Source organism: Bos taurus, chromosome 23 (assembly GCF_002263795.3).
Source record: "Bos taurus isolate L1 Dominette 01449 registration number 42190680 breed Hereford chromosome 23, ARS-UCD2.0, whole genome shotgun sequence".
Classification (NCBI taxonomy): domain Eukaryota; kingdom Metazoa; phylum Chordata; class Mammalia; order Artiodactyla; family Bovidae; genus Bos; species Bos taurus.
Genome location: NC_037350.1, coordinates 10,184,916 through 10,209,529, shown reverse-complemented (window position 1 = coordinate 10,209,529; position 24,614 = coordinate 10,184,916). Strand labels below are relative to the sequence as shown.

Sequence of the window (24,614 nt, the reverse complement as noted above, 5' to 3'; positions counted from 1 at the left end):
CAGCTTTATAGAGCTTGTGTGCTGCAAGCACTGAAGCCTGCTCCTAGAGCCTGTGTTCCACAACAGGAGAAGCCCCCACGATGAGAAGCCCTTGTACTGCAACTAGACGGCAGCCCCACTCGCTGCAACTAGAGAAAACTGACACACAGCAATGAAGACCCAGGGAAGCCATAAATTAATCAATTAAAAAAATAATGAATGATGAGAAATGAATGAGTGAACTGAAGGAGGCGATCAAAGAGTATCTTCTCTATTAGACTGTTGGGACTCTTCCTGACTGCTGGTCAGGAAGGTGGAATTCTTCAGTGACTCAGCTGGACTTGGGGTTTCGAAGGGGCAAACCACAGAGCAATTTGCTCTGTCAAGCCTGGTCCTAACTCTTGCCCCTACATCCATAGACACAGGAGCCTGAGCTGTGACTGAAGAGGAGATTCTTCTTTACGTGGTGATCTCAGGAGGATAGAGGTGGGTTACCCTCAGGACTGATGAGTCAATTCCCAATTCAAATGTGAGTCAAACCAGTCTACGTATTTGTTTATCATTTGTCTGCCTCTTTTTCCCTGTAGAATTGGAAATAGAACTCAAACCAAATTTGATCCCAAAGAGAAGCAAAGAAAACATGGCTATTTTAATACTAAGTGAGCCAGTCTAAAAATGGATCCACCAAATGTAGTGTAGGATCCTGGATTGGATCCTGGAACAGAAAAAGGACATCAATAGAAAAACTGGCTCAATCTATAGTTGATGGTAACATATCAACGTTAATGTCTGAGGGTTGGCAAATGGACTGTGGTTATATGAGAGGGTAACAATAGGTGAGGGATGGGGGCCTCCCAGGTGGTACTAGTGGTAAAGACCCTGCCTGCCAATGCAGGAGACACAGGAGATGCAGGTTTGATCCCTGGGTTGGGAAACTCCCTTGGAGTAGGGCATGGCAACCCACTCTAGTATTCTTGACTGGAGAATCCCATGGACAGAGGAGCCTGGTGGGCTGCAGTCCCTAGGGTGGCAGAGTGTCGGACATGACTGAAGCGACTTGGCATGCACACACGGGTGAAGGATATACAGAACTATCTGTACCATCTTTGCAACTTTTCTGTATATCTATCATTATTTCAGAATACCAAGTTTATTATTATTAAAGTAAAAAAAATAACGAACAAAGGTTGCCCAAGACTATTAGACACACGGTGCCTGCCGCCCAGCAGGGGCTCAGTTAACACCTGCTAATATTGAGGGGACTGAATTAATATAGGTCACCTGCATGAGTTGCTTTCCAAATAGTGTTTCCACTGTATAATCAACACATTCAGAATTTTACCCAATTTTCCATTCAACTGTATTTTACTTTAGTCCAAAGGCTTGTTTGGAGAAAATAATTTTTTGTCTATTTGGTTGGAGAGATTAAACATGTAAAATACAAATTACTTTCTATTCAGTGAATTGAAAGATACTGATTCCAGCACAACAGGGGGAGTTACAGCCACCTCCACCCAGTGATGTCATTTCTGTACATTTCATAAAAAGGTATTTTTTTTTTTTGCATACATCATGTCATTTGATCTCACTTCCTTAACCAATGTGCAAATGATTGCTTGGCCCATGGAGTTTGGTAGGAGAGCTGATGTGTTGCTTGCAAAGCAACTTCTGAAATCATTAGAGAAGATAAAGAAATTTAGGAATGAAGAGAGTCCCAGTCTTGGCTCATTGTGGTAGCTAATCTCTCTGAACACCTGTTTCCCACTTTGTAAAATGGGTATAAATATAGGATGGTGAGAAGATAAAAGTAAATGATTTATGCAAAGCTTTAGGCATAATACCTGGCACATTCCAAGGGCCTGATAAATAGTATTATTAGTGTGAGTCAGAGCAGAGTTCATGTTACAGAAAACACTGCCATCTCAGGCAGATAAAGAACTCTGGGGATGATTTTTGATGAGGACATTTTGATTCTGAAAAGTGCACCCAGCAGCCAGGGCTGAACTTCAGGTTGTATCTGGGCAACAACACACACATACTCACGCTCGCTGGCAAGAGGGGGCAAGAGTGGTTTAAAGAACTTTGGAGAGGCTTCTAGTTCCACTAATAGAGCGCTGAGCTGAAAAGAAAACTCTCCAGCTTTAGTAACAACATTGTCTTCATCATCAGTGACCACAACAGAACTGTGGCTGACTTCACAAGTAAGAAAGAAAACAGAAATGAAAAAGGAACTGAAAGTCAGTGCCGAGTGAGAGAAAGCTGTTGCTGTGATTATTGGACCAGAAACTGGCAGCGACAGGGCCTTGGTTCTGCTGTGTGAGGGTCAGTTGAACCGAGACCCTGCTTAAAGCCAGGGTCATCCAACAGCTGCTGGGCCAATGAAACATGGCAATGGCCTGCCTCTGTGTAGGGCTCTCAGTAAAACAACACAAAGTCTCCCGTAAACATGCAAAGCCCCCAAGCCGGCATTATCTGTGGCTTAGAGCTTGAATTGACACCACCTACAGGGTAATCACCATAAACATTGGTCCTGAGTTGCTGATCACCCTGGGCACCTGGCCAGGACCAAGGCAAACCAGCTCAGACAGTCAGTCCTTCCACTGCCCAGGCCACACAGAATTCCCATAGAAAAACCAAGTCCTTGTGCAGATGAGTTCACAAGTAAAGTATTAAAAAATATTAACCAGACCAGGTTGGAGTCCAGTTCTCTGTTTTAATAAATTTAACAACATCTCTAGGGTGTTCTTTTAGTTAAGTTTGAAAACTGCCGCATGACCTATGCTTTTCCATTTCAAGATCATTTTCTTTGCCCTTGTTCATCCATTCATTCAGCATTCATTCATCAAAGACTGATTTTGTGATGACTATTTGCCCAGCACATTCAGGATTTCTTTTGTCTCTCATCATAACATCCTAGGGATGTGTTCCCACCCCCAAGTTCCAGATGGGAAAACTAAGGAGGCAGCAGGTCGCTGGTGGACTGAGGACCAGCCCAGCCTAGCCCCTCAATCCTGGGAGCTGCGTTCTCCATCAGCCCTGCCGAGTCTTGTCCCTTGACTGAGCCACAAAGACAGGCACAGGGTGACTGAGGAAAGAAGTCGCCAGAGCCAAGCTTCTCACAGAGGCACTGTTGTCTTCTCAGCACCGGCCCGAGGCCCCAGCGGGTCCACTAACAGGAGTACACGTGGGTCAGCTTCAGCCGCCCGTGGCTCCAGGGCCTCAGGAGGGGTGGCAGGGGCTGCCCGAGGCGGCAGCGACCAGGCACGGGAGGCAGACCAAAACGCCCGTCTCCACTGCAGGAGGCAAGCCGGGTCCTGCTGTGCCCACGCGTGTGGGGTGGGGCCCCAGCTACTCCCCTGGGCCTCCCAGGGGCTCTGCAGGGTCCTTTTGGAACCCATATCCTGTCCGGAAGGACAGCTTGCCTTCCTTCCCGACAATGCAAGCCCGTCTGTTGCACCTGCATATCTCACAGCCTGGAAGACTCTTCTCTCAGAAAACAAAGTTCTCCCTCCCTTCCTTCCGCCTCCGAGAGGCCTCCCCGCCCAGCCCACCTGACACCTCACCCTCTGATCACTCACCACACCCTTTGCTGGCTTTATTTTCTCCTTTGAGCATGCCTGTTGGTGTTTTTCTATGTTGAGTTATTTATGGCTTGATTTCACGGAGGGAGAGCCAGCTTCATGAGGGCAGAGAGCTGTTTTGTTCGAGGCTGGATCCCTAGGACCTAGGATGAGCAACAGGGCAAATGGCCTGTCTTATCATTGTACATTCAGCCAGAAACTGGTCCTCAACTTTTTTGTCTGCGCATTAAGCAGGTTAGACAAGAGCAGTGACTTTCAAACTTAAAACAAACAAACAAAAAAAAAATAATTGGAGATCAGGGGAGACACAGGGAAAAAAAAATCATTGGAACACTTTGTTTAAATGAAATTTTATGAAGAATGGAAAATAGCAGCATTGTACTCACTGAAGCTGGGGGAAGGCCGCGGGGCTTCAGTGTGTATCCTCTCCCTGCTCTTTTCTTCCTAGCCCCACCTCACCCACCCGCCAGAATCCTGGGGTTCCTTAGAACACAGTTTGGAAATCACTAGCCTGAGTGAGGTCCACCTTCAATCAGTCATTTCCACATCCAAAGTATAAATACAATCATCCATAAAATTGAGGAGTTGGAGTTGCTGACCTTCCTTCTATGGCATTCTAGTATTATAAGTCATATTAGGTAAACGCCAAAGTAGAAATTGCAGACACATTCAGTGTCACGCCTGCCAAAGGCTGGCAATTGTCAGGCGTTTATCAAGCAGTACTTGTTGGACCAGTAGTTTGTGGGAGCCACGGGACCAGTAAGATCTCAGATTGCTCAACCAATCTAGTTGATGGGATGAGACACAATGTCTGAAACAATTAAGACAGGATACCATCAAGTGGACAGATTCAATGGGTGAACTTGAGATCCTGGAAAGAGATCCAGGGGGTAAAATGGGACGGTGTGTTGGGAAGAGGTGTTTTCTCTGGATAGGACACCAGAAAGTCTAGGCAGGGGACACAGAAGGACTGGGGGGCACTCACATGCCTGCTGCCAGGAGGGCAGCCTGCTGATGGTTCAGTGCTGAGCCCCTCCTCAGCCAACACACTGGACTTGACCTGGTGTTTATGAAATCCAGATCTTGGTCCCAGGAAGGACAGACTTTTTCCATCATCATCATCATATATCTCATACATCAAACTATAACTACTATGACAATGACTGCTAGTTGTCCCCAATATCCATTCTCCCCTTCTTCCTTAGTAGTTGAGCCTTCAATTTTTAGCTGGACACATGGCATTCCAGAATAGAGTCTACATTTCCCAGGCTCCCTTGCAGTCAGGTGTGGTCATGAAAAGGACTTCTGATCCGTGGGATGTGAGGTGACATGATGTGTGTCATCTTCAAGGCCTGCCCTCAGAGGGGAGAGGTGTGCCCCCCTTTCCCCTCTGCAACTAGCTGGAATGCAGACGTGGTGAGGAGCCCTCTTGGACTGTGAGCAACACGGTGGAAGGAACCTAGGTCCTAACCTGGAGCCAACACACCAGCCTTGGGGGGCTGGGGTGCAAAGACCACAAGAGCGAGCAATGCTCTTGTGTTTTGTTGAAGCTCTGCCCCTCCGACCAGTGCAACTGCAGTGTCAATCCGAGTTTGCAGAGCTCATTCCCAAGGACCACTGCTGATCTGGAGCAAGCTGTGGGGAGGGATCGGCAGGCATATTCCCTCCCACTGCTCCATAGCTGAGCTGAGTCTCAGGGTGGCCTGGCCGAGGTCACTTGCTGAATGGATTGCTGGGACCAGAGGAAAGGGAAGGTGGACAGAGTTCGGACTTTGGGTTCAGACTAGCTCTAGTTTGAAGCCTACCTCGATGCTTCCTAAACCCTGTTCTGAAAAACCGTGTGAAAATAAGGTGAGTGGCAAACTAGACTCACAATGTGACTGTAGACGCTTTTGTTCTCAGAATCCAGACAGCCTGCTTCCTAGACAAGTGCTCTTTCCCACCGGGATTCCCATCTCTGAGACAAGTGTCCTCCAAGAGCCAGCCACGGGAGCACCAAGGGACCAACAGGAATGAGGAGACTCTCACAGGGGTGATGTCTGCGGTGGGACTTGGAGGATGGGGAGACGGGACACGGGGAGAAAAGAAAGGGGCCGGCACCCATGGGAGAGGGGACAGCTTGAGCAAAGGCACAGAGGCAGGACACAGCCCGAGACTGCTGTGCACTCGAAGAGGAGAGCTCTCATTCCAACCCTCAGCCTCAGCTCCCTCCTTTTCCTATTTTACTTAGTGCTTTGGGTGTTTAGTGGGGTGTCACCGTGAGAAGGCAGTGGAAGAGATCTTGGAAAATAATTACTTCTAGAGGACGAAACAAAGTCACCTGATGAGCTCAGCTAAAAGGCAGCTAAAAGTCCCCTGCCCCTGTCCCCCACCCGGCAGGGGAACAGCCACTGAGGCTGGTACCCAGCACCATTCTTTCCCAGGAGACCAACCAGCCTCACTCCCCCTGGGCTTCTCAGACTCAGTCCTTACCTGGAGAGATAACCTGTTGTGAAATGTTCCTGCAGAAAACAAAGCCTAGGGAGGCTACATGCAACTTCTATGCAGATTCCAAATTGTTTCAAAATGATATTAAAAGAAACAGAACAAAGCCGGGTTGGGAATATGCAGACGAAGCCCCATTGGTAAATATTGATAAGTGTTGAAGTTAGATGATGGGTGGGTTCTTGAGGGTGCATTATATTATTCTCTCCCAGACACTTTAAAATTTTCCACTTAAAAAGGTTATTTAAGAGCTTCTGGAGATCCAACTAGTCCATTCTGAAGGAGATCAGCCCTGGGATTTCTTTGGAAGGAATGATGCTAAAGCTGAAACTCCAGTACTTTGGCCACTTCATGTGAAGAGTTGACTCATTGGAAAAGACTCTGATGCTGGGAGGGATTGGGGGCAGGAGGAGAAGGGGACGACAGAGGATGAGATGGCTGGATGGCATCACCGACTCGATGGACGTGAGTCTGAGTGAACTCCGGGGGTTGGTGATGGACAGGGAGGCCTGGCGTGCTGCGATTCATGGGGTCGCAAAGAGTCGGACACGACTGAGCGACTGATCTGATCTGATCTGATCTGGTGGCTCAGTGGTAAAGAATCTGCCTGCCAATGCAGAAGACACGGGTTTGATCCCGGGCCAGGAGTATCTCACGTGCGACTGAGCAACCAAGCCTGTGCGTCACAATTGGGCCTGTGCTCTAGAGCTTGGGAGCCATAGCTACTGAGCGCATGTGCTGCAGCTAGTAAACTCTGAGCTTTAGCAGCTGAGGAGCTAGTTTAGTTGGTTGAGTAGTAGTGTAGTTCTCTGTGCTCCACAAGAGAAACCACCGCAATGAGAAGCCCACGCACCACAGCTAGAGAGTAGCCCCCGCTTGCCACAACTAGAGAAAAGCCAGGCAGTAACAAAGACCCAGCACAGCCAAGAATAAAGAAAGATTTTTTTAAAGTTATTTAAGGATTTCCCTGGCAGTTCAGTGGTTAAGACTCCACGCTCCCAATGCAAGGGGCACGGGTTTGATCCCTGGTTGAGGAACTAACCACATGCCAAGCAGTGTAAGAGTTCTATTCATCTTTCAGGCCCCTGGACTTCCCTGGTGGCTCAGACAGTAAAGCATCTGCCTACAATACGGGAGACTGGGTTCAATCCCTGGGTCAGTGATTTCCAAGTTATTGAAAAATAACTTTCAAGAAGTTATTTGAAAGTTTAAGAAATGTACATGAATGTTCATAACGACATCATTTATAATAGCTCAAACTAAAAACAACCCAAACATTCCCTGACAAATGGATTTTAAAAATGTGTTATATCCACACAAGGAAATATTATTCAACGATAAAAAGGAGCGAAGTACTGACATGTGCTATAATGCATGAGTTTAGAAAACACTATGCTAAGTGAAAGAAGCCAGACACAAAAGGACAAATATTGTATTGTATAGACTCCATTTATATTAAATGTCCAGAATAGGCAAATCTATAGAGATAAGAAGTAGGTTAGTGGCTGCCAGGCAACTGAATGGAGGAATTGAGAGGTAATAGCTAAGGGGTTTGGCGTTTCTTTGACAGGTAATTAAAATGTTGTATGATTGATTGTGATGTTGGAGATACAACTGCAAATATACAAAAAGCCATAGAAAAAGAGAGCCAGTAGAGGCTCCCAGCCATGGGTTTTCATAGGCTTCGATGTGAGCTCGGGCAAAAGGTGAGGTATGGACCAGCCCCTGAAACAAGGTCTGTCTTCCTCGGTTATGGCTCAGCCAGAGGAATTCACAGAATCTAGCCCAGTCTGAAGCCTCTGGAGCAACACCGTTTTTCTGTATTCTGGAAAAATCCATGCCCCATTAATAAATATGGAATTTTGTTAGTCCTCAATGCCTGACCCATTTTCTTTGCCCGGTTGTACAATCTTAGACTCGCAAGGGGTAGTACGTCTTAGTTTTGCCAAGGGCACTGGGGCTTAACCGAGGCTGCACACCAGGATCACCTGGGGGTTGAATGAACGCTGGTGCCGGCTTCCGCCCCAAGAGATCCTCATTTAATTAGTGTGGGGAGAAGCCTGGGCAGTGGATGTTTTCAAAGCTCCCAGGTGATTCGAACGTGCAAGATTGAGAATCATTGACTAAGTGAAGAATTTTTTAATGACTAGGAAAAAATAGCAAAAATGTGGCATGGAGTATGGTGAGTATTTAGTCATGAAACTTCTCTTTTAGATTTATGTTCACACTGGGTCACAATGTGAAAAGTACTTCTTACTGTAACTTTCAGCCTGGGGGTTTGGAGACCCCAGGTTGACGGGTCCTGTCAGTCACCGAGATAAACGAAGGGGACCCACCAGCGGCAATCAGGTGCCCCCCAGCCTCTGCGTGGGCCTCTCCAAGGACAGATGCTCCCCTGCTTCCAAATAGCCCTTTCCCACCTTGGACAGCTCTTGCTGAGTCAAAAGCTGCCTTTCTGAAACTGTCACATCAAACCCTGACACCAGAGGACTGAGGACTTTAGCACCCCCTGAAGGCATTATGTGTCCCAATCACGTGACTTTGCCCTGTTGTCAAGCAGAGTCCGGCTAGAAGCTGAGGCTCCTGCCCAACCTGTCTCTACATGTCAGATTTCTACTCATCTTTCAAGCCCCTGGACTTCCCTGGTGGCTCAGATGGTAAAGTGTCTGCCTACAATGTGGGAGACTGGGTTCAATCCCTGGGTCAGGAAGATCTCCTGGAGAAGGAAATGGCAACCCTCTCCAGTATTCTTGCCTGGAAAATCCCATGGACAGAGGAGCCTGGTAGGCTACAGTCCATGGGGTCGAAAAGAATGGGACAGGACTGAGCGACTTCACTTTACTTTTCAAGCCCTATCTTGAATGCGCCTTCCATGAGGTCTTCCACTATGGGATCTGTTTGCTCTCTCCCTCTGCACTCTTCTGCCTTTTAATTTTCTAATATATGGTTGGAACTTGTTATACGACAACTCGTTGGTTACTGCCTTTGAGTTTGAGTAAACCGTGAGCTCCTTGAGGGCATGGGTGGAGCTTCATCTTGTGTTATATCTCTGTATCTTCTGCAGGGCCCAGTTATATGCTCCATACACAATCATTGGATGAACGAATGAACAATTGGCTTGCCATGAAGTTTTTATAGGGAGGAAGGTACCAAGTAGCAGCTTAAGTGGGGATGGGATTTTAAGTTAATCAAATCCTCATTCTTTAATAAGAGAAAAAATGCATAACTTTGGTATTTGAGCTAGTGCTTGAAAGGTAAGTTGAAATTTGACAGGGAGAGAAAAGTCGAGGAGTAGTTTCTAGCCTCAGATTGGAAATCCTGAATCCCCCCCCCAGCTGGTTGTCAGGGAAACCATCTCTCCTCAGATGGGTGAATGAATGAACATTCATTCTCTAATGCAATTCTAATGAAAACCAGGCTCTTGTGTTAAGTGTTTTGCAAACATTTTCAGGTGCCCCCAAATTGCCCCTAATGCAGAATTAGGCTCATGTAAGCAGAAGATGGACCCACAGCTACCTCCGCTTCCAATGAAGAGAACACCATCTGAGGATGGAAAAGCCCAGGCTCCGAACAAGAGGACAGGGCTCGGCCTGCAGGAGAGAGGCTGGGGGCGTGTGTTGAAGTAGTCTTTTTAAGAGACAAGCCTGTTGTTTGTATGCAGATAGTACGATTAGTTACACATAAAGTATAGGATAATCTACCAAGGAACTTTTAGAAATATTTGAGGATGTTCATGAGGTTGCCCAAGACAATATCAACAAACAAAAGCCATCAACATTACTTTATATCAGCAATAATCAATTAGATTAGAAAACACCGTAGAAAAAAGATCTTGTTTCCTCTAGCAACAAAAGCTATGAAATCTCATAAAAGACACAAAAAACTTTACTGAAGGACAAAAAAGGTCAGAAGAAATAGAGAGATGGGTAGGCTATTAATATATTATAAATGAGAAGCTATAATTTCAATCAAAATCCTAATAGAGCTCTTTCACATGAGGGAAAAGGGGGTCAAGAATAAGAGTCAAGGGATTTCCCTGGTGGTACAGTGGATAAGAGTCTGTCTGCCAATGCAGGGGACACGGTTTTGATCCCTGGTCTAGGAAGATTGCACGTGCCACGGAGCAACTAAGCCCATGCACAACAGTTACTGAGCCCGAGCACTGCACCTACTGAAGCCCGGACGCCTGGAGCCCACGTTCCACGAGAGAAGCCACGGCAATGAGAAGTCTGCAGACCACAACTGGAGAGTAGCCCCTGCTCACCGCACTGGAGGGAAAGCAAAGACCTAGTGCAACAACCACAAAAACAGGCTCAAAGAGTGAGAGTCAATATTTGAAGAAGAAATTTTAAAAAGAAGGAGAAGGCTACCATATATGCTATACCCCTTATTATAAGACTATCATGATCAAAATACTGTGATATAGTGCAGAAATAGACAAATTCACCAATAGAAGAGAAGAGAGACTCCAGGGATTCCAGGAACTTGAATAAGCTAGAGGCAGCATCTCAAACAAGTGTGGAAAGTTCAGTTCAGTTCAGTTCAGTCGCTCAGTCGTGTCCGACTTTTTGCGACTCCATGAACTGCAGCACACCAGGCCTCCCTGTCCATCACCAACTCCCGGAGTTCACTGAGACTCACGTCCATCGAGTCAGTGATGCCATCCAACCATCTCATCCTCTGTCGTCCCCTTCTCCTCCTGCCCCCAGTCCCTCCCAGCATCAGAGTCTTTTCCAATGAGTCAACTCTTCGCATGAGGTGGCCAAAGTACTGGAGTTTCAGCTTTAGCATCATTCCTTCCAAAGAAATCCCAGGGCTGATTTCCTTCAGAATGGACTGGTTGGATCTCCTTGCAGTCCAAGGGACTCTCAAGAGTCTTCTCCAACACCACAGTTCAAAAGCATCAATTCTTCAGTACTCAGCCTTCTTCACAGTCCAACTCTCACATCCATACATGACTACTGGAAAAACCATAGCCTTGACTAGACGAACCTTTGTTGGCAAAGTAATGTCTCTGCTCTTGAATATGCTATCTAGGTTGGTCATAACTTTCCTTCCAAGGAGTAAGCGCCTTTTAATTTCATGGCTGCAGTCAGCATCTGCAGTGATTTTGGAGCCCCAAAAAATAAAGTCTGACACTGTTTCCACTGTTTCCCCATCTATTTCTCATGAAGTGATGGGACCAGAAGCCATGATCTTCATTTTCTGAATGTTGAGCTTTAAGCCAACTTTTTCACTCTCCACTTTCACTTTCATCAAGAGGCTTTTGAGTTCCTCTTCACTTTCTGCCATAAGGGTGGTGTCATCTGCATATCTGAGGTTATTGATATTTCTCCTGGCAATCTTGATTCCGGCTTGTGCTTTATCCAGCCCAGCGTTTCTCACGATGTACTCTGCATATAAGTTAAATAAGCAGGGTGACAATATACAGCCTTGACGTACTCCTTTTCCTATTTGGAACCAGTCTATTGTTCCATGTCCAGTTCTAACTGTTGCTTCCTGACCTGCATATAGGTTTCTCAAGAGGCAGGTCAGGTGGTCTGGTATTCCCATCTCTTTCAGAGTTTTCCACAGTTTATTGTGATCCACACAGTCAAAGGCTTTGGCATAGTCAATAAAGCAGAAATAGATGTTTTTCTGGAACTCTACTGCTTTTTCCATGATCCAGCGGATGTTGGCAATTTGATCTCTGGTTCCTCTGCCTTTTCTAAAACCAGCTTGAACATCTGGAAGTTCATGGTTCACGTATTGCTGAAGCCTGGCTTGGAGAATTTTGAGCATTACTTTACTAGTGTGTGAGATGAGTGGAATTGTGCGGTAGTTTGAGCATTCTTTGGCATTGCCTTTCTTTGGGATTGGAATGAAAACTGACCTTTTCCAGTCCTGTGGCCACTGCTGAGTTTTCCAAATTTGCTGGCATATTGAGGGCAGCACTTTCACAGCATCATCTTTCAGGATTTGAAATAGCTCAACTGGAATTCCATCACCCTCCACTAGCTTTGTTTTTAGTGATGCTTCCTAACGCCCACTTGACTTCACATTCCAGGATGTCTGGCTCTAGGTCAGTGATCACATCATCGTGATTATCTGGGTCATGAATATCTTTTTTGTACAGTTCTTCTGTGTATTCTTGCCACCTCTTCTTAATATCTTCTGCTTCTGTTAGGTCCATACCATTTCTGCCGTTTATCGAGCCCATCTTTGCATGAAATGTTCCCTTGGTATCTCTAATTTTCTTGAAGAGATCTCTAGTCTTTCTCATTCTGTTGTTTTCCTCTATTTCTTTGCATTGATCGCTGAGGAAGGCTTTCTTATCTATTCTTGTTATTCTTTGGAACTCTGCATTCAGATGCTTTTATCTTTCCTTTTCTCGTTTGCTTTTTGCTTCCCTTCTTTTCACAGCTATTTGTAAGGCCTCCCCAGACAGCCATTTTGCTTTTTTGTATTTCTTTTCCATGGGGATGATCTTGATCCCTGTCTCCTGTACAGTGTCATGAACACAGTCCATAGTTCATCAGGCACTCTATCGATCACATCTAGGCTCTTAAATCTATTTCTCACTTCCACTGTATAATCATAAGGGATTTGATTTAGGTCATACCTGACCTAAAGGTCTAGTGGTTTTCCCTTTCTTCAATTTAAGTCTGAATTTGGCAATAAGGAGTTCATGATCTGAGCCACAGTCAGCTCCTGGTCTTGTTTTTGTTGACTGTATAGAGCTTCTCCATCTTTGGCTGCAAAGAACATAATTAATCTGATTTTGGTGTTGACCATCTGGTGATGTTCATGTGTAGAGTCTTCTCTTGTATTGTTGGAAGAGGGTGTTTGGTATGACCAGTGCATTTTCTTGGCAAAACTCTATTAGTCTTTGCCCTGCTTCATTCCATATTCCAAGGCCAAATTTGCCTGTTACTCCAGGTGTTTCTTGACTTCCTACTTTTGCATTCCAGTCCCCTATAATGAAAAGGACATCTTTTTTGGGTGTTAGTTCTAAAAGGTCTTGTAGGTCTTCATAGAACCATTCAACTTCAGCTTCTTCAGCGTTACTGGTTGGGGCATAGACTTGGATTACTGTGATATTGAATGGTTTGCCTTGGAAATGAATAGAGATCATTCTGTCGTTTTTGAGATTGCATCCAAGTACTGCATTTCGAATTCTTTTGTTGACCATGATGGCTACTCCATTTCTTCTGAGGGATTCCTGCCCGCAGTAGTAGATATAATGGTCATCTGAGTTAAATTCACCCATTGCAGTCCATTTCAGTTCGCTGATTCCTAGAATGTTGACATTCACTCTTGCCATTTCTTGTTTGACCACTTCCAATTTGCCTTGATTCATGGACCTGACATTCCAGGTTTCTATGCAATATTGCTCTTTACAGCATCGGACCTTGCTTTTATAACCAGTCACAACCACAGCTGGGTATTGTTTTTGCTTTGGCTCCATCCCTTCATTCTTTCTGGAGTTATTTCTCCACTGATCTCCAGTAGTATATTGGGCACCTACTGACCTGGGGAGTTCCTCTTTCAGTATCCTATCATTTTGCCTTTCATACTGTTCATACTTAAGCGTGGGCGGCTGCGACCGGCGCACTTAAGCGCGGCGGAGAGGAGCTACCCCACGTCCGAGGTCAGGGGCAGAAGCTGGGAGGACCCCATGCCCGAAGGGCGGTGGCCAAGAGGAGTTACCCCACATCCGAGGTCAGGGGCAGTGGCTGAGAGTGCCAGGCTGCGATGGTGCACGAATGGCCAAGAAGAGCTACTCAAGCCTGAGGTCAGGGGCAGCAGCCGAGAGGAGCTACCCACCATCCGAGGCCAGGGGTGGCCGCCGGGAGGAGTTACCCCACGCCCGGGGCCAGGGGCAGCGGCTGGGAGGACCAACCCCACGTCTAAGGAGCGGTGGCTGCGCAGACACAGGAGGGCCTAGAGGAGCTATCCCACGTTGAAGGTCAGGAGGGGCGGCGGTGAAGAGATACCCCTCGTCCAAGGTAAGGAGCAGCGGCTGCGCTTTGCTGGAGCAGACGTGAAGAGATACCCCACACCCAAGGTAAGAGAAACCCAAGTAAGACAGTAGGTGTTGCAAGAGGGCATCAGAGGGCAGACACACTGAAACCATACTCACAGGAAACTAGTCAATCTAATCACACTAGGACCACAGACTTGTCTAATTCAATGAAACTAAGCCATGCCCATGGGGCCACCCAAGACGGGCGGGTCATGGTGGAGAGGTCTGACAGAATGTGGTCCACTGGAGAAGGGAATGGCAAACCACTTCAGTATTCTTGCTTTGAGAACCCCGTGAACAGTATGAACAGTATGAAAAGAGTGGAAAGAGTTGCCTATAAATAGTGTGGGGTATTTGGTTACCACAATCAAAATCTTCTATTTCTACCTCAAAAGAGCTACAAAATAAATTTCAGATGGATGAACTTAAATATGAAAGAGCAAAATTTCCAAACTCTTGAAAGAAAATACAGAAGTAATCATTGTAACAAAGTAAAGATATTAAAAAACACAAATTGTAGGAGGAAAAGATTTGATATCCCTGACTGCATCAAAATTGGAATTTTCTGAGTAACAAAAGACATTGTCAGATAAAAAGGCAAGCTATGGAATGGGATAAGTTAGCTACAATGTCCATAACTGACAAATGATTCATGTACAGCCTATATAAAGAACACCCACATGTTGAAGAGAAAAAGATTACCAGGAAAGGGTCATGAGCAGGTAAGTTACAGAAGAGGAAACGCAAGTGGGGACTTCCCTGGTGGTCCAGTGGCTAAGATTCTGTGCTCCCAATTCAGGGTCCTGGGTTCGATCCCTGGGCAGTCAACTAGATCCCATATGCTGCAACTAAAGATCTCCCGTGAACTAAGACCCAACACAGCCAAGTAAAATGTTTTGTTTGTTTTTTTTTAAGAGAAAACACAAGTGGTTGATAAATACATTGAGATGCTTAACAGCACTAGTAATCAGGGTGTGCAGATTAAATAAGCAAAATAAAATGAGATATAACTTCACATTCATCAGATTGATTTAAAACTCTTCAGTCTTGGGAGTTCACCGGTAGCCTACTGGTTAGGATTCTGCACTTCCACTGCCATGGCCCAGGTTTAATCCCTAATCAGGGAACTGAGATCCTGCCAGCCACCTGGCATGGCCAAAAAAATAAAAAACTCTACAGTCTGATAGTCCCAAAGGTTGATGATGACTTTGTGGGGAAATCAGGAACTGCTAGTGGTTAAATATATGGATGTGAGAGTTGGACTATAAAGAGAGCTGAGCTCAGAATTGATGCTTTTGAACTGTGGTGTTGGAGAAGACCCTTGAGAGTCCCTTGGACTGCAAGGAGATCCAACCAGTCCATCCTAAAGGAAATCAGTCCTGGGTGTTCATTGGAAGGACTGATGTTGAAGCTGAAGCTCCAATACTTTGGCCACCTGATGTGAAGAGCTGATTCATTTGAAAAGACCCTGATGTTGGGAAAGATTAAGGGCAGGAGGAAAAGGGGACGACAGAGGATGAGATGGTGGGATGGCATCACCAACTCAATGGACATGAGTTTGGGTAAACTCTGGGAGTTGGTGATGGTCAGGGAGGCCTGGCGTGCTGTGGTTCACGGGGTCACAAAGAGTCGGACATGACCAAGCAACTGAACTGAACTGAACTGAACTGAGTGGTTAAATTGGTACAACCACTTTGGCAAATAATTTAGCCAAGTCTGCTAAAGTTCATTTGATATGTATCCTAGGGAAACATTCCATGTGGACCTGAGAGACCCAAACAGGGATGTGCATTGTTTATAACAATAAAAACTTGGCCATGTCCATCAACAGAATGGCTAAATGAACCACAATACAGTTTTAATGGAATAGATCTGAAAAGAGGTAAAGAGGATTAAAGAAAATCAGGAGACCGAGTCCTGGTTCTTGCTCTGCTTCTAACTGATGATAGGATGGGACAAGTCACGTGTCCCTCTTCGCTGAATGCTGTCCCCAGACGTTCTCGTGGCTCACTCCCTCCCCTCCTTCAGGTCTCTGTGCAAATTCCACTTACTCAGAGAGGTTTCCCTGACCCTGGTGTCCATACAACCAGCATCCATGCCCCCTGACACTGCTTTGTCAAGAAGCAGAGTGCCGGGATTTCCCTGGTGGTCCAGTGACTAAGACTCTGAGCTCCCAATGCAGGGGGCCCGGGTTCGATTCCTGGTCAGGGAACTAGATCCCACGACTAACTATCCCTCATGCCACAAGGAAGATCCTGAATGCCACAACTAAGGCCTTGGTGCAGTCAAGTAAATAGATATTTAATTAAAAAAAAAAAAAAAGCAGCAGCAGTAAAGTGGCTTAAAGGTCAGGCTAGGTTAAAACACCAGCTTTACCAATTACTGTTTGCATGACCTTAGGCAATTGATTTAAGCTTTCTGTGACTCAGTTTCCTCCTCTGTAAAATGGAGATAATAGTTTTCACCTCAGAGGGTTGCTGTGAGGACTGAATGAGTTAATACACCAAAGAGAACAGTGCCTGATTCGGGGGAGGGCTGGTTAGTAGTAAATTGCATGGCACTTAAAATGAATGAAGTACGCTTGAGTGATGGTGGCTCAATCTCATAAACATGCGGCTGAATGAAAAGACCACACCCCTCACCCTTCCCTGAACTTCCCTCCCAGTCACAGGCATGTGGCTGGCACGCAGACCAGCCCTCGGTCACACCGCCGTCAGGGGCCCTTCTCGTGGGTCTGAGTCCCTGTCCCCTGGCATCCACAGCCTGGCCAAGTCAGTTTTCAGTTCAGTTCAGTTTGGTCATGTTCGACTCTGCGACCCCGTGGACTGCAGCATGCCAGGCCTCCCTGTCCATCACCAACTCAAACTCATGTCCATTGAGTCGGTGATGCCATCCAACCATCTGGGCAGTGTTTATTGATTGAACTGGATTAATTCTGAAAGTTCTCAAATGCCCGAAGACAGAGACACCACTGACCCTTCTGGCTGGTGCGTTGAACTAAAGACATGAGGAAATGGGGGCAAGGGAGCAGGCGAGTGACCCAAGTACCTGGAAAGAAAGAGAAATCCCAGAAAAGGGGGTGTCTCCAAGGGGAGGGAGGCTGTGACTCCAAGACCGGGGAGTAGGCGATGCTCACCCCAGCCCCTTTCTGAAGGCCTGTCCTAGGGTCCACTGGGTGACTGAAGGATGAACTGCTACATTCACAGAGGACTTGTCATTAAAAAAAAGATCTAGAAGGATCCCCGCAGAGTCCTTCCACGGGCTCCAGGAGAAGTGGGATTGAGGACAAGGGGGGACGTGAGTGAAGGTTTCTTTTTCCCTTTATACTCTAAATACTTTTGCATTGTTTGAATCGAGAAAGAAGTGATTACTTGTGAATTATGAGAAAAAAAAATTTGTCTTGCATGGAAGGGGTACTCAGCGAATGGGTATTACAATTATTATTTAAAACAGAGAGAAAGACATCTCACCCAGCACAAATCCGCAGGCAGGAAGGGGCCCTGCTGGCTCCCCTCCTCACTCTGCAGTGGGCCCCTCATCCCTGGCCCTTCCTCCAACGTGCACCCGAAAGCTGACGCCCTCACTGCTCTCACCGCCCGGCCACCTGCCCTGTTCACCCCTTGCTTCAGAGCACAGTCTCTACTGCTCTCCCTGTTTCTTTCCTCTCCCCGCTTTTTTATTGCTCATTCAACTCTATTTTTTATATTTATTTATTTTTGTCAACTTTATTTTTATATTAATTTATTTTTAATTGTCAACTTTATTATTTTTTATATTTATCTATTTTTAATTGATGATTGCTTTACAATATTGGTTTGATCTGTGTCATATATCTACATGAATTAACCATCAGTGTACATACGCCCCTTCCCTCTTGAATCTCCCTCCTTTCTCCCACCCATTCCCACCCCTTTGGGTTGTTACAGAGCCCCAGTTTGAGTTCCCTGAGTCAGAGTCCCTTGGACTGCAAGGAGATCCAACCAGTCCATCCTAAAGGAAATCAGTCCTGAATATTCATTGGAAGGACTGATACTGAAACTGAAGCTGCAATACTTCAGCCACCTGTTGTGAAGAGCTGACTCATTGGAAAAGACCCTAATGCTGGGAAAGATTGAAGGCTGGAGGAGAAGGGGACGACAGAGGATGAGATGGTTGGGTGGCAACACCGACTCAATGGAGATGAGTTTGGGTAAACTCCGGGAGTTGGTGATGGACAGGGAGGCCTGGCGTGCTGTGGTCCATGGGGTCGCGAAGAGTTGGACACGACTGAGCGACTGAACTGAACTGAACTGAGTCCTACAGCAAATTCCCACCGGCTGTCTATTTACATGCATTAGTGTATATGGCTCCACGCTACTCTCCCCTTCATCTCACCCGCCCCCTACCTCCCCCAGCGTTGCTCTCCTTGTTTCTGCCCTCCCCTCTCCGTCTCACTCCGCACAGCCGGGCAGTTGACACATACCAACCAGTTCACTCACTCAGGCCATTAACCCTCTAACGTAACCTGAGAATGAGACGCGAATGGAATCTCAGCTGGACAGAGTAGAAACTGCGGCACAGAGCATCCAGCCGCGTGCCGCAGGCCAGTGCCGTGAAGCGCCCGCACGGGGACCCAACCCCTGAGGACTGGGCTCCAGCCCCCACTCTCGGCCACCTGTCCACTTTGCCTCCCTCCTTCCTCCCCACTCCCCAGGAGTGAAATTGGTTCTCCCCGCTACGAGGTCCACGTGACCTGGCCCCTACCTGCCCCTCCAGCCTCACCCCCCACCCCCCTCCTCACTCCCCAACGCCACGGGCTCACCGGCTGGTCCTGCACCCAGAACAGTCTTTTTTTCCCAATCATCAAATGGCTTGCTCTCTCGCTTCACTCTGATTTCTGCTTGAATGTCACCTCCTCCAAAAGGGCCTCCCTGACCACACTTTCTCAAACAGTCCTCACTTTATTCTCTGACCCTTTCCTGCTGTGATTTTATTCATAGTTCTTATCACTTCCTGATCTGACGTTACGAGACTACTTGTTTGGAGGCTTATCATGTGTCTCCACTCTCTCTAGAATTTCTGTTCCGTGAGGGCAGGGACTTTGTCTCCAGTGCCCAGAATACAGGCTCGCACAGAATGGTAGTGCAGCAAATGAATAAATGCTCCCCCTGCCCGCCCCGGGATGGGGCCTGGGCCTGCCGTGTGGGCTGCTCAAAACAGTCCACTCCCCTTTCACGGGATGGCGCTCCTGCCTCTCCGTGTGTCACCCCATCCTTCCCTCCGGGCCCCCTGGACGAGTGGGGCAGCAGGCAAAGTGAGGCCTCCCATATTCCTTCCCAGTTTCCCTCCGCCAACCCCTCTGTCCATCCCTCCAAGCCCAGGGCTTTCACTTCCAGCCACTTGGAAGCTGGTCTGACGAATCCACGCCCACCAAGATGATGAAGATGTCAATTTGTCCTTCCCAAGGATATTTGTATTTTTAAATGAGGCCAGGATGGAGCAGCTCTTCACCCAGTGTATGGCTCTGTTATGGTGTAACTCCCAAGACAGGATGTTTCAGAGAGATACCACCTTTCCCTCTCCCAGACCCTGGGAGACAGTGTCACAGGTCAGGGTGCTAAGGGAGAGGGAAACAGATTGCCAAGCTCAGCCAGTGGGTCAGAGACTGGGACCCAGCAAACCCTGACCACAAATGCTATACCACTCAACCTACATCTTCCCTTCCCACCACCCAGAAGACTTAGCTTTGTTCCCCAAAGTATCCTCAAGCCACCCTCAGACTCTGCTTTGTGGAACCCCTCCAGAAGCTCCCCAGGGAACCCAGAACAAAAGCCTTACCCATTTCGATCCCACAGATGACCAAGGCTGCCACCACTGCACCTGCCGATGTCCCAGCGAAGCGATGGGCTGTTTCCAGCATCCGGGGGGCCAGGTCCCGAAGGGCATCCACCACCCCGGCCTGGTAGAAGGAGAGGAACCCACTGCCCGAGAAGGAGATGGAATGAGGGGTGTCAGGGTCCCCCTTGAACACCTGTTCTTCCATCTCCTCAACCTGGGACCTCCCGGGGAAGGGAGGAACCTCTCAGCGCCGATGTGCCTGAACGTCAGCCACTCTCCTGTCGAAACTTGTGGCCAAACTTCCCTGCCAGCCCGGAGCCTGGAATGTGGCTGTCGCTCCCCGGGCGGCTGGGACACCCACGGTGGCTCAGACAGCAGCTGCCTGGGCCTGTTGAGCTCGGTCAGGAGGCAGCCCCAAAGCCTGGTAAAGGCCCCGGCGGGCAGCGTCCTGGCCCTGTGAGTGCCCTCCTCTGCACTTGCCTGGTACCCCTTGGATCGCAGGTGGCCACCACGCAGGGTCGGGCCCAGGAAGAGGTGCTGCTCAGCCCTGAGTCCCAAAGGGTTCACTCATCGGGTTGCAAAACCTCCACGGATGGGTATGGGATGGCACCTCCCTCCCCGCACGCTGCAGCTGTAAAGGGAGTAAACGCTGGCCTCCCTCCAGGAAAGGGTATTCCTTTCCCACAGTGACAGGGCTGCCAAGTTGGCTCTGGTTTCTGAGGGAGACTCGGCTCACAGCACCCATGCCCCCACCGCGACGCCCCTCCCTGGGATCCTGCTCCAGGCTCCGGGTGGCGTGTGTGAGGTGTGACACAATTATTTTTATTTGTTCTTGCATAAGTGCCCCTTTGCTTACTCATCTGTTTATTCACATGTTAGGACTGGCCACCCGCAAAATTGTAAAGGAAAAGAGTTTGGGCTCCAGGGCCCCCACCCACCGCCTCTCCAGCTCTCACCTTCTCTCCTCCGCCCTTCACCAACACACCAACTCTTAGCACTCTCTGTCCAAACCCTGAATCTCTGCGCTGTATCCTAAGTGTCCCGTAAGAAGTCAATCTGAAATCTCCATCATTCTGTGTTAGGGCATCATACTGTATGCTCACTTTGAAATGAGACATTTGAAATGTCAGTATTCATGACATCTCATGTCATGAAGTCACATGTTTGAGATGTCAGTAATCCCAAGGATGAACAGCTTGGGACCCCAGGTGTGGGGGCATCTGGGTCAGAGCAGAGAGATGATTTGGAGCCTAAAGGGAAAGGCAGGTGGTGGGGGGACCAAGGGTAGCTCCAGGGAGCCCTGGTCATGCCAGTCTGGAGCAGTGCAACATGGCCCTGGCAAGGAGAGTCTTCCTCACTACCAGCAAATGTCACTGCCCAAGGATGTTGCAAGACAGCGAAGTGGCAGGTGTCCCCCTTCTCTGTCCCCCCAGGGCACACAGAAGCTGAGTCAGAATTGGAATGGAGACACAAAGTCTCCTGCCCAACGCTCAGTCCAGCTCCATACTCTGCTAGGATGTGATAGCCACACTGAACCCACCAGGGGAAGTGAAGTGAAATGAAGTGAAATTCGCTCAGTCGTGTCCGACTCTTTGCGACTTCACGGACTGTAGCCTACCTGGCTCCTCTGTCCATGGAATTCTCTAGGCCAGAATCCTGGAGTGGGTAGCTGTTCCCTTCTCCAGGGCATCTTCCCAACCCAGGGATCGAACCCAGGTCTCCCACACCCCAGGTGGATTCTTTACCATTTGAGCCACTGGGGAAGCCCAAAACCCACCAGGGGACCTCCCGCCAACTCTGCTTACCTTACTGATCTAGTGGAACTTCACACTGGGGAGCAGTGTCCAGTGTTCGCTCAGGAAGGGGTTTTCTGTCTTGGATAGGTAGTTCCAGCTATTTGAGAAGGGAACTCCTGACTAAATGTGTCTGCAATAGAGAAAACGTGTGCGCATCTGTGTCTGCGCTTGTGTGTATGTGTGCAGACTCACACACACACACACACACACACACACAGATCTGAGGCCACAGACAGGCTGGGGTGAAGAGTAGGGTGAGACTGGGTGGAGTCCAATCAGCTTTTGGCACATTGGGACCCTGCCTCCGGGAGATGGTAGGGAGTGGAAGCCCCATCCCCTAACACTGACACCTACACTTGGGAACAAGACAGACAAATGAGAAATAACCAGAGAACCGTACAAGGCAGTCTATAATTAGGTACCAAATTGTGCAGGGCTGAGACTCCTGCCAGAAAAGTTCAGAGATGAGAGTGGGCAGCATGGGCTGGAACCTTCAGAGAAGCTATGTGATAGAGTTGTGGGTTGGGGGGTTTAAAGAAGCTAGCAGGAGGAGGGAGGGTACTATGGCAAGAAGCAGTGTGCAGTCCTTACAGAGGGTGAAGGGGTGTGATGGCAAGCAGTTACACAGGATGAAGGATTAGTCAGAAGTGGGTTGAAGCCCAGTTCTACTATGTATAAGCAGTGTGACATGTGGTAACCTCTCCAGGCCTCGGTTTTCCTCATCTGTAAAATGGGGACAATAATGCATATCCTGTACAGGAACTGTTAAAACATAAGATATGGTTATAAAATGCCTGGCACATGGTGTGTCTCTTATTATCAAAGGGCAATAAGGGCCAAGGCTTCTAGAACGGGTGGAGCTGGGAGCCAAGGTGGAATAGAAAGATGGGGTCAACAGAAGAAGGTGGGATGCACTTGCAACGTGTAGGAGGACCTAGAAGAATTCTTGAAGGGGAGAGTCTTGGAAAGGCAGAGTGACAGGCTGGAGGATAAGGAAGGAGGATAGAGCTACATCCTCCTATGGATGTTGGCAGCCAGGTTACAGAGGCGGCTGAAGAAAGATAAGTTAATGATGCCACTGCATCAGAGATTCAGAGGACCTGGGGACCGGTTGGACAGGCAGAATGAGTCATGGCTGATGCCCGTTTTCAGCCTGGGTGCTGGGAGGGGTGGGGTTGCCTTTGGGAAAACTAGGACAGAGCTGGGGAGACTGGGTGGAGGGTGAGTTTAGGACATGTCTGAGATGACAGCAGGACATTGGAACTTTGGCGGAGGGGCAGGGAAGGCTTCAGAGAGGGGGAGAGAGACCCCTGCCGTTGAGCAGCAGAGAAGGCTGAGCAGCTGGAGGTGGGCATGGTGTCATGTGGAAGGAAGACAACCTTGGACAAGTATTCTTCCTGATCATCTGCTCTTCACAGTGAAAGAGGAGGCAGGGCCACCTGTTGTACATGGACTGCGGGGCTCCAGAAGGCTGGGACCCCACCACCCTTTCAAAGATAGCACTGTGGGACTTCCCTGGCCGTCCAGTGGTTCAGACTCTGCACCTCCACTGCAGGGGGCGCAGGTTCGATCCCTGGTCAGGGAACTAAGATCCCACGTGCCATGCGATGTGGCCAAAAATAAAAAAAAAAAAAGAAAGAAAGAAAGCAAAGACAGTGTTGAGTCCTGCCTCTGTTCCTGGCACCTTGCTCCTTGGGCCTGGCTGTTGGATTAAGCCACTGTCCTCACTGAAGAAAGACATTCTTCAGTTCCAGGGGGATGGTGGAGACCACAGCAGGTACAGCACAGCGTCTGTGCGTGTGTGCTAAGTTGCTTCAGTCTTGTACAACACTTTGCAACCCAGTGGACTGTAGCCTGCCAGGTTCTATGCAAACAAGCAAACTAGAAACTCATTGGGAAGGCCCATGGGAGCTGTCAACATGTTCCCGCACGCTGGCCCCGGCAGAGAGCTCTGTACACCTGACTTGGGCTTTGGGGCCACAGGGTTCCCCCACCCTGCCCCTCATCTCATTTCCCATTGTTCCTGGCGTTGAGCTCAAAGCCCCGAGAACTCCAAGTGGACACTGTCGGCAAAGGATCGCCTTCTGACACCTGTGTTTGATTTTAAAGTCAGCTCATAATCCTCTCGGGCGTTTTACTCCAAGTTAACTGCTCTTATGACTCATCAGCTTCTGAGGAAATCACATGGAAGAAACTGAGACTGCTTATCACACATGATTCCAACAAGACAACCCAAAGGAATTTATAGAAGAACCTGGGGTTTCCATAAATATAAAATATGTGAAACCACCCAAGACACCGCTCTCGGGGAGAAAGACGGCATTGAGGTTCTGGGTTAGCTTCTCGTTGATGGTATACCACCCTTTACTTAAATCTTATAAAAATGTTTATTTAGTGAAGAACCTGGTTGTTTCTGGACATGAAAGAATATGAACATCATAGCATTGTCCTTGCCAATGACAATTAACCTGAATCTAATGAAGGCCTAGCTTCTAGTTACAGTGAACACAGAGTATGAAGGGAAGCCTCTTGCTCAGTCTTGTCTGACTCTTTGCAACCCCATGGACTATAGCCCGCCAGTCTTCTCTGTCCGTGGGATTCTCCAGGCAAGAATACTGGAGTGGGTTGCCATTTCCTTCTCCAGGGGATCGTCCCGACCCCAGGATCAAACTCAAGTCTCCTGTGTCTCCTGCATTGGCAGGCAGATTCTTTACCACTGAACCACGTGGGGAAGCCTACAGAGTACGAAGGAACAAGTTAAACGACACCATGTGAAAACAAAAGCGGGGGAAGGTCTGGTAGATAGCACTGCTACACAGCAGCCGTTCCCAGCCTGCTGCTCCCTGCTCCCCTCCCCGTAAGCAGTTAAAAGGGCAGATACTTGATTTCCCAGCCTCCCCTGCAGCTAGAGACTGACATAAGAGACAGTTCTGGTCAATGAGATGTAAGGGG

At 48.1% G+C, this 24,614-nt stretch overlaps 1 protein-coding gene across 3 annotated transcripts in view; it reads right to left on the bottom strand.

Annotated features, from left to right (window-relative positions):
- The window catches only part of PNPLA1 (patatin like phospholipase domain containing 1), a 57,777-nt gene extending 36,177 nt beyond the window's left edge, over nucleotides 1-21,600 (bottom strand). Inside the window, exon 1 of one of the 3 annotated variants that reach the window (XM_024983769.2) lies at nucleotides 19,867-21,600. In XM_024983769.2, the coding sequence (XP_024839537.1) occupies nucleotides 19,867-20,071 (205 nt within the window). In that variant the 5' untranslated portion in view covers nucleotides 20,072-21,600. The remainder of the gene's footprint in view (nucleotides 1-19,866) is intronic. The other 2 variants (XM_059880463.1, NM_001099200.1) reach the window with 2 other exon arrangements.
- Nucleotides 21,601-24,614: the final 3,014 nt, after the last annotated feature.